Below are 16,340 nucleotides of genomic sequence, written 5' to 3' on the forward strand. Positions count from 1 at the left end.
TGGGATACTGCAGGGATCAGTGCTTCACTCTTGCCCCTCATCATCCAGCAACAAATTAGCTCAGGGCACCAAATGTCATCATTCCAAGTTTGCTAACAATAGTGTCACAGGGTGAAACTGCACAGAAATAGGCCCTTTGGTCCAGCTTGTCTGTGCCAGTTGTGTTGTCCAGCTAGCTAGTTTCATCTGCCCATTTTTGACCCTTGGCCCTATAGGGGGAAGGGGGAGGGGGGAGGGGGAGGAGGAAGAGTGTGAGAAAGAAGGGAGAGATGGAGATAGATGAGGCAGGGATTAAATGAGAGGTAAGCAGAGAAAGAGGCAAACAGACAGAGAGCAAGAGAGAGAGAGACTGGGGAGCGAAATATGTAAAGAGGGAGAGGGAGACAGGGGCAAGGAGACAGAGAGGTGAAGGGGAAGAGCAGGGAGGTGACAACGGGGAGACAGAGAGACAGCAACAGTGAGAAAGACAGTGGAGAGAGCGCAGCACATTCTAGAATTATAAATATTCCTCTTTGTGAGCTGTTTCCTTCTGACAGAAATTATGACGTGGATGGCAGTACTGTAGAAAGATCTAAGAATTGTCTGTAACAGTCCACGGGTTGTGGAAGTTCTGACTCACACACCATCTGAGCCAAAGGATAACATTTCTTGGCTTGGAGGTTAAAGCACTTGTCAGGTCAGGACTGAAGAGGATGATCTGATGTACTTTGATATTTTGGCATCGTAATACAGTTAAAAGCTTTAAACCTCCTATGGAGAGCAAACTGCTGGCATTATGCAAAGCAACTAACAACAGGTGCACTATCCTCACTGCCAGTATGACATCCTGTATAAGAATCTAGAAAGCAAATAAATAAAGCCTTCTTCCTTGCTTTGATAATAAGGCATGTAACGGGTTCCCCTCAGCTCCACCGGATAGGGTCAGTTCAATTCAAACAGGACAGACACAAAGATGCTGTTTCACTTGGCTGGAACCAGGAACTGCAGACTCAGAGCGAGGAGGATGGCCATTCAGACGAGAAGATTTTTTTCCATGTAGCGGGAGCCAGGGTACTTCCTGGCTTAAAGTCAAAAAAGGCCTGGAGAGCTGTCGTCAGAATGGGAATCCAAAGCCACTGTCGCACTGAAGGTTCAATCCTCAAACAGGGAGTACTGAGTCACAGTACAGAAACAGGCCCTTTAACCCACCATGTTGTATCACGTACATTAATCCCATTTACCCACATTACATCCATAGCCTGTGTCACGACAAATCTTGTTGACTTGTTGAGATGCTTCTTAAATGTTGTGAGAGTCTCTGCCTTCAGCACCCTCTCAGATAGATTCCCGTCACCCCCCTCTGCCCCTCCTGGAGAAAAAATTCCTCCCTCATATCCCCTCTAAATCTCTCATCTTAATGGTGATGCCGCATCTGTCATGCCAATAACACAACAGTGGTGGGACTCATCAACAACGATGAGATGGCCTGCAAAAAGCAGGCGGAAGAACTCGAGACCCAGTGCCATGTAAATAACCATGTAAATCGACGTCACTAAGACAAAGGAGATGGTGATCATCTCCACGGGAACTCACACCACTCACACCCCTCTTTACATCAGCAGCACAGCACTGGAAACTGTCAGCAGTTTCACACTCCTGGGAGTGCACATCTCATGGTCCCAGAACACATACCGCACAATGAGGAAAGCTCTCCAACACCTCAACTTTCTGAGGAGGCTGAAGAGAGCAGGATTATGTACATCTGCTGTATCCTCATGTCATTCTACAGGTACGCAGTGGGGATAATCCTAACACACTGTGTCACTGCTCGGTACAGACACTGCTCTGCGTCAGACAGGAAGTCTCTACAACAGGCAGTCAAAGCTGCCCAACACATCACCGGTACTAGCCTACCCACCATCAAGGACACACAGTATATACAGAAAGGTGCCAGGAGAGGGCCAGTGATATCGTGAAGGATCCCACCCACCCTGCTCATGGACGGTTTGTCCCACTCCCATCAAGGAGGCTGTGTAGTATCCTCACCAGGATCACCAGACTCAAACACAGTTACTTTCCCCAAGCAGAAAGGCTGATCAACATGTCCACCCACTAACCCACCCCTCCACACTCCCAACCACCATTTCTTTATCATTTCCTATCAAGTCACCTTGTGTACAGACACTCCTGTGCCTAGCATCACTTTATAGACATACAATCAATCTATGGATATAAACTATTTATATTTATTGTATTTTGTTATTATTGTGTGCTTTATCCTATTGTGTTTTATTGTGCTACATCGGATCTGGAGTAACAATTATTTTGTTCTTTACACTTGTGTACTAGAAATGACATTAAACAATTTTCAATCTTGAATCTTAAACCTGCACTCTCTTGTTTTAGACACCCCCACCAAGGCAAAAAGATTTGTATTAGCTCCAGCTCTATCAGGTCATCCCTCAGCCTCTTCCACTCCAGGGAAAACAAACCCAGCCTTCCCAATCTCTCCTCATAGCTCTAATGCTCCAACTCAGGGAATATGCCCGCAATTTCCTCTGCACTCTCTCCAGTGCAATAACATCCTTCCAGGAATGTACAGGCTACACCACCACTGATTTGTAAAGTTGTCAAAGCTCTTGTACTCTATGCGATGACTGATGAAGGCAGGCATCCCATGTGCCTTCTCCACCACCTTATAACCACTGAGCCCTCAAACCCCAGATTGTCACCGTCTCGCTATATAATGGCTTGGTACAGCAACTGCTCTGCCCACGACCGCACCAAACTGCAGAGAGTTGTGGACACATCTCAGGACGACACTCTCCTCTGTGGACATTGACTACATTTCTCACTGCCTCAGTAAAGCAGCCAGCACTATCAAAGAGCCCACCTACCCAGGACATTGGCTCTTCCCCCCCTCTCCCATCGGGCAGAAGATACAAGAGATGTCCCAAAAGGTTCAAAGACAGCTTCTATTCCACTCTTAAAAGACTCTTAAACAGACGATAAGGTGGACTCTTGGCCTCACAATCTATCACATTATGATTTTGTACTTCATTGTTTACCTGCACTGCATTTTTTTGGCAGCTTTATTCTGCATTGCTATAGTTTCTGGTTCAGTGCAATGTGTAATGATCTGATCTGTATGGACACCGTGCAAGATAAGTTTTTTACTGTATCTCGGCATATGTGACAAAAATAAAGCAATTCCAGTACCAGTACCGTCAGAAGCAGTCCCAATCATTGCTCACAATTACAACAGTGCGTGGTGTCAAATCCCAAGGTGGCACCTGAACCAAGTTACACATCGAGACAGCATGTTCAGACGAGTGTTGAAGGGGATCTGTGGAACCTGCTTGCCATCTGATCTGCTTCCTGATAACCTCTTACTAGGCAAGTACTTACTGTGAAAAGGCTGAGGCGTCACTTCAAGTGCTTGCCGACAGAACCGGGTCCTGGAGACTTGAGAGATGTCGGCTGCCAGTTCCCGGTGACTTATGTTTGAAGTGGAAGGAAAGGATGAGGAATACTCACCCATGTTGCTTGTGAAAGATGGTGTGGCAGGAAACAGAGGAAAAGATGAACACAGAATCAGCTTTACAATCAGAAAGATTAAGCACTCTTTCTCCAAGAAACATTGGAACTGAAGATAGTTAAACACACATACCAAAGGATCATAGCATGACATTGTATGCACCATGACTACAGGTGCTGAGCACTCCCTCTTTGTTTGCTCATTGAGCCCACAGAAAACTAATAAAGAAATCATAATCTTTGTCCCATGTTCTTAATTTCTGGTGGTTAAGAAGGAGTATGGTGTTTTGGCAGTTTTTAGTCGGGGGATTACCGTGAGGTAATGTTGCAGCTCTATAAAACTCTGGCTAGACCACTCTTGGAGTACTGTGTTCAGTTCTAGTTGAGTCGTTGTGGGAGGGATGTGGAAGCTTTAGAGAGGGTGCAGAGGAGGTTTACAATAGTGGTGCGGTAGCAAAGTGGTGAGCACAATTGCTTTACAGTGCCAACGGTCCCGGTTCAATTCCCACCACTCCTTGTAAAGAGTTTGTATGTTCTCCTCGTGGCTACATGGTTTCCCTCCCATACAAGACATACAGGTTAGGATCAGTAAGTTGTGGGCAGCCAGAAGCATTGAGGTACTTGCGGGCTGCCCCTAGCATTTCCACAAACTGTTAGTCTTTAATGCAGATGATGCACTTCATTGAACACACATCAAAGTTGCTGGTGAACGCAGCAGGCCAGGCAGCATCTCTGGGGAGAGGTACAGTCGACGTTTTGGGCTGAGACCCTTCGTCAGGACAAACTGAAAGAAGAGCTATTAAGAGATTTGGAAAGGGGAGGGGGAGATCCGAAATGATAGGAGAAGACAGGAGGGGGAGGGATGGAGCCAAGAGCTGGACAGTTGTTTGGCAAAAGCGATATGAGAGGATCATGGGACAGGAGGCCCAGGGAGAAAGAAAATGGGGAGGGGGAGAAACCCAGAGGATGGGCAAGGAGTATAGTGAGAGGGACAGAGGGAGAAAAAGGAGAGAGAGAGAAAGAATGTGTGTGTGTGTGTGTGTGTGTGTGTGTGTGTATAAATAAATAACGGATGGGGTACAAGGGGGAGGTGGGGCATTAGCAGAAGTTTGAGAAGTCAGTGTCCATGCCATCAGGTTGGAGGCTACCCAGACGGAATATAAGGTGTTGTTCCTCCACTCCAACCTGAGTGTGGCCTCATCTTTACAGTAGTGGAGGCCGTGGATAGACATATCAGAATGGGAATGGGATGTGGAATTAAAATGTGTGGCCACTGGGAGATCCTGCTTTCTCTGGCAGACAGAGCGTAGGTGTTTAGCAAAACGATCTCCCAGTCTGCGTCGGGTCTCGCCAATATATAGAAGATCCTCTCTCTAGAGGTGCTGCCTGACCTGCTGCGTTCACCAATAACTTTTCTGTGTGTTGCTTGAAATTCCAGCATCTGCAGATTTCTTCGTGGATGCACTTCATGGTATGTTTTGATAATCAGGTGACAAATAAAACTAATCTTTAAAAGTGAGTGGAAAGCACTGGTAGAGGCAGTTATGTTAGGGACATTTAAGAGACTCTTAGATAGGCACATGGACGCAAGAAAAATGGAGGGCTAGGAGGAAGCGAAGGGTCAGATTGCTCTTGGAGTAGGTTAAAAGGTCAGCACAACATTGTGGGCCAGAGGACCTGTACTATGCTGCATTGTTCCATGTTAATGTACTGTGAGAAGCCAGGGGCTTGTAGCCATGAATACCCATTTGATTTGTTCTGGAGCAACTGAGCAAGTTCTCAATCCAAAATATTGAGCGCCGCTCTTCCTGCACATTTGCTGCCTGACCACTGAGTTCCTCCAGTGATTTGTTGGCTCCACATTACCGCATCTGAAGTCCTTTTTGTCTCCAGATCTAGTTAAACCTCATACATGGGGTGTGGCATCAAGGGGGCTGACACTACTCCGGCTGCCCACACGCCATCACAGAGCACACAAGCAGACTCTGGAGATGGGCAAAGCCAGCTGCTACTAGGTGTGACCAGAGATCGAAGAGGAGAATCCACAATTGTGTATGTGGGGATCACTGATACCAGTGGGATGGGACACTGAGGAAGAACAATTCATTCACTTGCTGGATTCTCCACGACTTCTCATCAACTTTTTAAAAATATTATTTGCCCACAGGATGTGCGGTAGGCATTTATTGCCCATCCTTAGCTACTCCTGAGCAGTGGCTTGCTGGGCCAATTCAGAGAGCAATTGACAGCTAACATACTACTGAGATTACAGGTGTTTACAGACCTTGCTGAACCAGGTGAACTTGGACATCAATCCAGTGCTTTACAGACACAAATAATGACACTAATTTTTAATATTTGAAATTGCTTTAATGATTCAGATTTAAATTTCCCAGCTGCGATGGTGAGATATGAACTCGTTTTGATGGATTTAAGAGCGCAGTTCTCTAGGAGCAAGTCTAGCAACTTAGCCACTGTGCTACTATATATACTAATGACACCCATTAACAATCAACTGGTTGCAGCCGCCCACAGAGACCTCTTCAAGGTCAGGATATCTGTGGGATGACCCACTTGGTATTGGAAGTTAAGAATGAGTTACCCCTCTGTGGAAAACCCTGTCCAGTGTTTGTCCATACTCCTTGAATGTCCATTTGGCCTGGTAGACTTCTGTCTGAGGGAAACAACTCTTCCCACTAAGATGATGGTAATGCTGCACAACACCTCAGTGCTGAGTTCCTCCAGCACTTTGTGTGTGTTGCTTGAATTTCCAGCATTGCAGACATGTGGTTGGATTATAGCAGCTCAAGAGATGAGCTGGTGACTTGATACCACTGACACTCTCAGTGCAGTACCGAGGGAATGCTGTACGGTCAGAGGTACCATCATTTGCCTGAGATGTTAAACCAAGACCCTTTGTAAACGGATTTAAGATATCTTACAGCATCACTGATTTGGAGAAGGGAAGTTTCTCACAGTGTCCTGGGGCAGATATTTACCCCTCAAACAAGCGGCTGGTATAGCAGTTCGCATAACGCCATTACAGTGCCAGCAACCTGGGTTCAATTGCCACCACTGTCTATACGGAGTTATAGTTTGTTCACCCTGTGACTGTGCGGGTTTCCTCCGGGTGCTCTGGTTTCCTCGCACTTTGCAAAGACATCTGGGTTAGTAGGTTCATTGGTCACGTGCACACAAGAGATTTTGCAGATGCTGGAAATCCAGAGGGACGCACACAGAATGCTGGAGGAACTCAGCAGGTCAGGCAGCATCTATGCAGAGGAATAAACAGTCCATGTTTCAGGCACAGAGCCTTCTTCAGGGCTGGAGAGGAACGGGGAAGACGCCAGAATAAAAAGTGGGCGGGGGGAGGATAGCTGGAAGGTGATAGGTGAAGCCAGGTGGGTGGGAAAGGTAAATGGCTGGAGAAGGTGGAATTTAATAAGAGAGGAGAGTGGGCCATGGGAGAGAGGGAGGAAGGAGGGGCACCGGGGTAGGGGAGGTGACAGGCAGGTGAGGAGATGAGGCAAGAGGCCAGAATGAGGAATCGAAGCAGAGAGAAGGGAACTGGAAAATAAAATCTGTCATGGCATCGGCTTGAGAACACCTAGACAGAATATGTTGCTCCTCCACCATGAGAGTGGCCTCATTGTGGCAAAAGAGGAGGCCATTATCTGGTATGCCCGAATGGGAATGGGAATGGGTATTTCCTTTAGAAATTAACCTTAGCTCTCTATTTTTCTAAGCTCCATATACCTGCCTAAGAGTCTCTTAAAAGACCCTATCACATATGCCTCCACCACTGTTGCTGGCAGCCCATTCCACGCACTCTGCGTAAAAAACATACCCTTGACTTATCTCTGTGTGGTGCGTGGCCAAGTGGTTAGGGCGTTGGACTAGCGATCTGAAGGTCATGGGTTTGAGCCTCGGCCGAGGCAGCGTGTGTGTCCTTGAGCAAGGCACTTGCACAATGCTCCAGTCTACCCAGCTGAGAATGGGTATCGGCAAAAAAATGCTGGGGGTTAACCTTGCGATAGACTGGCGTCCTATCCGGGGCGGGGGAGTCTCGTACTCTCAGTCGCTCTCTGCCACAAGGCTTGTAACAGACGTTAATCTATCTCCTTCCATATAACCATATAACAATTACAGCACGGAAACAGGCCATCTCGGCCCTTCTAGTCCGTGCCAAACTCATACTCTCACCTAGTCCCAGCAACCTGCATTTAGCCCATAAACCTCCATTCCTTTCCTGTCCATGTATCTATCCAATTTAACCTTAAACAACAACATCGAACCTGCCTCAACCACTTCTGCTGGAAGCTCGTTCCACACAGCTACCACTCTCTGAGTAAAGAAGTTCCCCCTCATGATACCCCTAAACTTTTGCCCTTTAACTCTCAACTCATGTCCTCTTGTTTGAATCTCCCCCGCTCTCAATGGAAAAAGCCTATCCACGTCAACTCTATCAATTCCCCTTACAATTTTAAACACTTCTATCAAGTCCCCCCTCAACCTTCTACGCTCCAAAGAATAAAGACGTAACTTGTTCAACCTTTCTCTGTAACTTAGGAGATGAAACCTCCTCTGTACTCTCTCAATTTTATTGACATCTTTCCTATAATTCGGTGACCAGAACTGTACACAATATTCCAAATTTGGCTTTACCAATGCCTTATACAATTTCAACATTACCTCCCAACTCTTATACTCAATGCTCTGATTAATAAAGGCCAGCATACCAAAAGCTTTCTTCACCATCCTATCCACATGAGATTCCATCTTCAGGGAACAATGCACCATTATTCCTAGATCCCACTGTTCTACAGCATTCTTCAATGCCCCACCATTTACCATGTCTGTCCTATTTTGATTAGTCCTACCAAAATGTAGCACCTCATATTTTTCAGCATTAAACTCCATCTGCCATCTTTCAGCCCACTCTTCTAACTGGCCTAAATCTCTCTGCAGGCTTTGAAAACCACAACGCCACCTATCTTAGTATCATCTGCATACTTACTAATCCAATTTACCACCCCATCATCCAGATCATTAATATATATGACAAACGACACTGGACCCAGTACAGATCCCTGAGAAACACCGTTACACGCCGTCCTCCAATCTGACACACAGTTATCCACCACTACTCTCTGGCGTCTCCCATCTAGCCACTGCAGAATCCATTTGACTACTTCGATATTAATGCCGAACCATTGAACCTTCCTAACTAACCTTCCATGTGGAACCTTGTCAAAGGCTTTACTGAAGTCCGTATAGACAACATCCACCGCTTTACCCTCGTCAACTTTCTTAGTAACCTCTTCAGAAAATTTCAATAAGATTTGTCAAACATGACCTTCCATGCACAAATCCATGTCGACTGTTCCTAATCAGACCCTGTCTATCCAGATAATTATATATACCATCTCTGAGAATACTTTCCATCAATTTACCCACCACTGACATCAAACTCCCAGGCTGATAATTGCCAGGTTTACTCTTAGAACTCTTTTTAAACAATGGAACTACATGAGCCAATCCTCCGGCACCATTCCAAGCACCTTAAAACTCTGCCCTCTCATATTAGCCATTTCAGCCCTGGGAAAAAGCCTCTGACTAGCCACAAGATCAATGCCTCTCATCATCTTATACACCTCTATCAGGTCACCTCTCATTCTCCGCCGCTCCAAGGAGAAAAGACTGAGTTCACTTGGCATGATCCCCAATCCAGGCAACATCCTTGTAAATCTCCTCTGCACCCTTTCCACAGTGTCCACATCCTTCCAATAGTGAGGCGACCAGAACTGAGCAGAGTACTCCAACTGGGGTCTGACCAGGGTCCGATATAGCTGCAACATTACCCCCCCCCGGGCTCGAAACTCAATCCCACGGTTGATGAAGGTCAATACACTGTATGCTTTCTTAACCACAGAGCCAACCTGCGCAGCAGCTTTGAGTGTCCTATGGACTCGGACCCCAAGATCCCTCTGATCCCCCACACTGCCAAGAGTCTTTTTCTTCATTAATCTTTTCATTGATTTAAAAAAAAGCATAAATACAATCAAGAGGAGAATTCATTCAAATATATGTACCTGTAACAATATACTCCAAGATTAAGTTAGACATTGTCAAAATCATAGATATTGTTAAACTAGTATAAAATATATAATAAAAAATGAAAATAACAATTCCCTTAGCAGATTATGAAGAGAAAGGAAAAAAACATCGGGTCTTAAATGAAAAGGAAAAAAAAACCACTACACTAAAAAAAAACCAAAACAAAAAAAAAGGAATGGCAGTCCATTTTGAAGATATGATGAAAAAAGAAAGAAAGAAAGACTTTCAGATCAAATCTAAAACTTTGAAAAAAAAAGACTGAAAGACTGATAAACAATTAAATGAAACTATTGGATAAAAGGTCACCATATTGCTAAGAGTCTTACCATTCATACTATATTCTGTCATCATATTTGACCGACCAAAATGAACCATCTCTCACTTATCTGCGTTGAACTTCATCTATCACTTCTCAGCCCAGTTTTGCATCCTATCAATGTCCCGCTATCCACACCATCCACAACCCCGCCAACCATTGTGTCGTCAGCAGATTTACTAACCTATCCCTCCACTTCCTCATCCAGGTCAATTTGTGGCCACTGAGAGGTCCTGTTTTCTTCTGCTGGATGGACTGTAGGTGCTCGTCGAAGTGGTCTCCCAGTCTGGGCCAGGTCTCACAGGTAAAATGTCGCCTCACCTGGAAGGATTGTTTGGGCCCCGAATGGTAGTGAGGGAGGAGATCCAGGGGCAGGTGTGGCACTTCTCCTGGTGGCCACCAATTTTAATTCTATTTCCCATTCCCATTCCAACATGTCGGTCCATGGCCTCCTCTACTGCCGCGATGAGGCCACACTCGGGTTGGAGGAACAACTCCTTATTTCGTCTGGGTAGCCTCCAACCTGATGGCATCAACATCAATTTCTCCTGCTTCCGGTAATGACCCCCCCACTTCACCATTCCCCATTCCCATTTTGCTCCCTCACCTTATCTCCTTACCTGCCCATCACCTCCCTCTGGTGCTCTTCCCCCTTCCCTTTCTTCCATGGCCTTCTGTCCTCTCCTGTCAGATTCCGGCTTCTCCAGCACTTTCTCTTTCACCAATTTCTCAGCTCTTTACCTCACCACTCCCCATCTCCTGGTTTCTCCTCTCACCCACAACCTTGTACGTCTTCCCCCGCCTTCTTACTCTGATCTCATCTTTTTTTTTCTAGTCCTGATGAAGCATCTTGGCCCAAAACGACAACTGACTGGTACAAGCTGACAGGAAGGTGACAGTAACTCAAATCACCTCACGTTACAACAGTGGTGTGCAGAAGAGCATCTCTAAACACACATGTCGAACCTTGAAGTGGATGGTGAAGAATACCATTTTCACAATACCAGTAATATTATTGAAAAAAAAATAACGTTGACTTGCAGTCTATGCAGAAGTAAACATCATGGTACTTGCAGCTGCCTAGATTGACATACAGAGGCAGGAAAACGTTTGGGCACCCTTGGTCAAAATTTCTGTTACTGTGAATAGTTAAGTGAGTAGAAGATGAACTGATCTCCAAAAAATCATAACGTTGAAGATGAAACATTCTTTTCAACATATTGAGCAAGATTAGTGTATTATTTTGGTTTTGTACAATTTTAGAGTGAAAAAAAGGAAAGGAGCACCATTGAAAAGTTTAGGCACCCCAAAAGATTTGAGTTCTCAGATAACTTTTACCAAGGTTTCAGACCTTAATTAGCTTGTTAGGGTTATGGCTTGTTCACAGTCATCGTTAGGAAAGGCCAGGTGATGCAAATTACAAAGCTTTATAAATACCCTGACTCCTCAAACCTTGTCCCAACAATCAGCAGCCATGGGCTCCTCTAAGCAGCTGCCTAGCACTCTGAAAATTAAAATAAATGATGCCCACAAAGCAGGAGAAGGCTATAAGATGATACCAAAGCGTTTTCAGATAGCCGTTTCCTCAGTTCATAACGTAATTAAGAAGTGGCAGTTCCAGGAACGGTGGAGGTCAAGTTGAGGTCTGTAAGACCAACAACACTTTCCAAGAGAGCTACTTGTAGGATTGCTAGAAAGGCAAATCAAAACCCCTGTTTGACTGCAAAAGACCTTCAGGAAGATTTAGCAGACTCTGGAGTGGTGGTGCACTGTTCTACTGTGCAGTGACACTGAACAAATATGACCTTCATGGAAGAGTCATCAGAAGAAAACTTTTCCTGCATCCTCACCACAAATTTCAGCATCAGAAGTTTGCAAAGGAATGTCTAAACAAGCCTGATGCAGTTTGGAAACAAGTCAACGATAGAATTGAGTTTTCTTCAGTTGGCGGTTCTCCTAGAAGTGCCAGGATTTGTTTTTCTCAAAGACCGTTTCTATATTTTAAAGATTCTTTGCTTCCTGCAAGGGAGGAGGTGTGAGGTTATTTGACTAACCATTAGTGGTAAGGTAATTTAGATTAGGAATCAATTAAAGCCAATTGTATGGACAACTGTGAACTTTCCCCTTATTTTTTTTGCCTCGGAGAACAATTTAGAGTGATTTCTTTTTTTTAATCCCAACTTGCCCAAAGAGGTGAATATTAATGTACTGGGATCATGAATGTCATTCTGTGTCGTTTTCTTTACTGTGTACATTGGAACAAAAAGTCTGACTCACTTTACATCGCACGCTGTCGGAGCAGTGCTGCCAGGATAATCAAGGACACGACCCACCCAGCCAACAGACTTTTCGTCCCTCTTCGCTCCAGGAGAAGGTTCAGGAGCTTGAAGAATCATACAGACAGATTTTGGAACAGCTTCTTTCCAACTGTGATGAGACTGCTGAACAGATCCTGACCCAGATCTGGGCCGTACCCTCCAAATATTTGGACCTGCCTCTCGGTTTTTTTACACTACCTTACTTCCCATTTTTCTATTTTCTAATTATGATTTAAAATTCAAATTTTTAATATTTACTATTTTTAATATCTTTAATATTTAATATTTGTAATCAGGGAGTGTGAAGCGCAAAATCAAATATCGCTGTGATGATTGTACGTTCTAGTACCAATTGTTTGGCGACAATGAGGTATAAAGGTAAACTTGAGGGCAGGGTGAAAGTTGGAGGCAAAGTTAACGAAGTCAACGAGCTTAGCATGCATGCAGGAAGCAGTGCCAATGCAGCGAGCTCAGCATTAATTAGCTTGTTTATTTCAGCCCTTTTAAAAAAATGTGCTGGGTGTGTCCTGGCTACCGCTGCACCACTGCATGCTTCGCGGATCGGTATCGGTCCGCGGCCCGGAGGTTGGGGACCACTGCTCTACATATATTATTTCTACTTTATATAGGCTGTTGTGGTCACGCTGATATGCAACGAGTGAAAGCAACACACTGAGTCGAGCATGGTCTGGTTGAACTGTTTACTGTTTCAAACTGCGCACGCTTAAGTGCCTGCTCCCAGCATCCCCCGCTCTTCGCAGGGCGGAAGTGACGTCGGCTTTCAGGCCGAGGTCTGCCCCGCGCTCAGAGCCCTCTCGGTTGCCGCTGGCTGCAGACTCGCCCAAGACTGCTGGAGCCGGTTCGCTTCCCGTGTGGGCGAGCTGCCACACTGTGTATTTATCATATCATTCCTGCTTTTACTATATGTTAGTGTTATTTTAGGTTTATATGTTATTTGGTATGATTTGGTAGGTTATTTTTAGATCAATTTGGTTGAGGGGGTGTTTCTTGTATGGTTCTTTCAAGGGTAACATGTTTGAGATGAACATTAAACTTTGAGAGTTTGTGCCAATAGGTTGGAGCAGTTTAGTGAAATATATGGAAGGATATAATGGGACACTTTGAAAGGGCAGGGAGGGGGCAATCCAGTGGACGGATGTGCAGACTTTAAGTTGCTGGATGTTAAACTTTTGCAAACTTCCTGACCATCTAATCTTTATTTTATCAAATCAGAAAATACTAACAGCTCAGGAACTAATCTATTGCCATTCACTTGCCCTTGTGCAGTCTGCTTCCTCAGAAGTGAGTGTACTTGCATCAAACGAAGCTGATAGGAAGAATAACTCCAGCCCTGGTTTACAGTCATGCCAAGGATCCTGCAGCTCGTCTGACGAATCTGTATCTGTGACACAATCAGGTATGAAGTTTCCAACAGCTATGTGTGAGCTTTTCAGTATTTATACTTGGTAGGTACTCACAGAATTCCATGTAAGCACAGCTAACATTACAGCTCAGTACTGATGGGACAGTCTCAGTAAATCTAGTTGCTAATGAAGGGTTGCAATTGTCCATATCAGCAGAATTGTATTCAGCTGCAAACTGTAATCTTGAGGCCTGGTCTATCACTCCTTTTGACCATTACTATCAAGCTAGGGACCAATGCCAGTTCAGTGGCGAGTATAGAAAGAAGTTTTACAAGTTGCATTGGGTGGATCTGAACTGAATAGAGCTGCTACACAGAACCATCAGCTTGTTAAATGGCAAAAGCAGCATGCAGTAAACAGATGCATCACACACAATGCTGGAGGAACTCAGCAGGCCAGACAGCATTAACGGAAAAGAGTAAGCAATCGATGTTTCAGGCCGAAAACCTTCACGACTGGAATGGAAGGAAGAAGGAGTCAGAAAAAGAAGGTAGGAGGAAGGGAAGGAAGAGATACAAGCTGGCAGGTGATAGGTGATACTGGGAGAGGTGGAGGGGTTAAAGTAAAGAGCTGGGAAGTTGATTGGTGAAAGGGGTAAAGGGTTGGAGTAGGGGGTATTTGATAGAGGACAGAGGACCATTGAAGAAGGGAAGGAGGAGGAGCACCAGTGGGAGGTGATGGGCAGGTAAGGAGATGAGGTGCGGGAGGGAAATGAATGGAGAGGAGGAGGGGCAGTTACTGGAAATTTGAGAAATCGAAGTTTGAGAAATCGATGTTTGTGCCATCAGGTTGGAGATGACCCAGACAAAAAATAAGCTGTTGCCCCTCCAACCTGAGGGTGGCCTCACAGTGACAGGAGACCATGGACTGACATATTGGAATGGGAAGTAGAGTTGGAATGGCTGGCCACCGGAAAATCCCGCTTCTTGTGGCAGATGGAGCGAAGCTGCTTGACAAAAGTCTCCCAATCTGGTCTGATCAATATATAGGAGGCAGCACCAGATACAATGTGATCCCAACAGACGCATGGGTGAAGTGTCACCTGGCGTGGAAGGGCTGTTTGAGGCCCTGAATGGTAGTGAGGAAGGAGGTGTAGGGGAAGATGTGGCCCTTGTTCCAGTTGCAAGGATAAGTGCCAGGAGGGAGATCAGTGGGGAGGGATGAGTGGACAAGGGAGTCGTGTAGGGAGTGATTCCTACGGAAAGATGTGCTTGGTGGTGGGTTCCCTTTGGAGATAGCAGAAGTTACAGAGGGTTACGTGCGGGATGCAGAGGCTTGTGTGGTGATAGGTGAGGACAAGAGGAACCCTATCCCTCGTGTGGCGGCAGGTGGAAGGGTTGAGGGTGATTTGTGCAATGTGGTTGAGGGCTGCGTTGATAGTGGAGGAAAGGAAGCCCTTTTCTTTGAAGAAGGAGGCTATCTCAGTTGTTCTGGAATGAAAAGCTTCATTGTGGGAGCAGATGCAGTGGAGATGGAGGAACTGACGCTAGGGAATGGCAATTTTGCAAGTGATAGGGTGGGAAGACGTTTTGTCCAGAGAGCTGTGAGAGTCAGTGGGTTTGTAAAGAGTATCAGTAGATAAACTGTCTCCAAAGATGGAGACAGAGATCGAGAAAGGGGAGAGAGGTGTCAGAAACGGGCCAGTTGAGGGCAGTGTGGAAATTGGAGAAAGTTGAGGAAAATGATGAGCTCAGCATGGGTGCTGGAAGCAGGACCAATGCAGTTATCTTTGTAGCGTAGGAAGAGTTGTGGAGTGATGCCTGTTTAGGTTCGAAACATGGACTGTTCCACGACTGTTAACTCTTTTCCGTAGCTGTTGCCTGGCCTGCTGAGTTCCTTCAGCATTTTCTGGGTATTACTTTGGATTTCCTACATCTGCAGATTTTCTCATCTTCAATGAAGAGTTCAGCAGTTCCCCAACCAATGGATCTGATCAAAGTTCTGCCACCCTGGTTCACACAGTCGTGATGGTGATAGGTTAGCTAACATGAGGACACTTCTCCAGTAAAGATCCCCACCTTCAATTAAACCAGAGCCTGGAATAAACTTTGTGAAACTATATTCAACTGGAAGAACTGAGTGAATGATGCATCTGTGCTTCCTCCCAAAGTCCTCACTGTTATAATGGTAGTTTTCAGCCAAATCAAAGAATGAGCGAGTAGCAGGAACAGCAATAATAATGAAAATGGGTAACCTCCGATGTGTCGTGCTTAAAGTTGCACTTCAGAACTAAATGCCTAGCATGCCAAGCATATCCAGTACAGGTCTGACAGGGTGTGGGATTAAATAGCCCGAATCAAATTGAACTCTGGAAATCAACATGAAAACTCACTGGCAAGATTTGTACCACACAAAGGAAAAGGTTTAAAAGCAGTGGTCAGTGAGTTCTAACTTTGGTTAGTGAAATGCTGCGTGTAATCTATTTTGCAGCAAGTGTTTCTCTGCCTATTGATGCAATGCTCACCATTAACTTTGATTTTTTTAAAAATCCAATTTTATATTTAAATTGTTTCCTGATGTTTCCCTGCTTGTGATCTCAATGAGTCCACAACTGTATTTGCTGTTGAGAGTGTGAGCCACGTCTCCAACGAGGCCGTGACTCTGGCCGGTCGGTGTCCGACGAGGTTGGGGCTTTATGTGCGTAATTGG

At 45.3% G+C, this 16,340-nt stretch overlaps 1 protein-coding gene across 1 annotated transcript in view; it reads left to right on the forward strand.

Moving 5' to 3' along the window:
- Positions 1-6,010: 6,010 nt before the first annotated feature.
- Positions 6,011-16,340, forward strand: part of LOC140203582 (serine/threonine-protein phosphatase 2A 65 kDa regulatory subunit A beta isoform-like) — a 48,409-nt gene continuing 38,079 nt past the window's right edge. Inside the window, exons 1-2 of the mRNA XM_072269628.1 lie at positions 6,011-6,064; positions 13,029-13,160. Of these exons, the coding sequence (XP_072125729.1) occupies positions 6,011-6,064; positions 13,029-13,160 (186 nt within the window). The remainder of the gene's footprint in view (positions 6,065-13,028; positions 13,161-16,340) is intronic.

The sequence above is a fragment of the Mobula birostris genome, chromosome 10 (genome assembly GCF_030028105.1).
Source record: "Mobula birostris isolate sMobBir1 chromosome 10, sMobBir1.hap1, whole genome shotgun sequence".
In the NCBI taxonomy this organism is placed as follows: Eukaryota; Metazoa; Chordata; class Chondrichthyes; order Myliobatiformes; family Myliobatidae; genus Mobula; species Mobula birostris.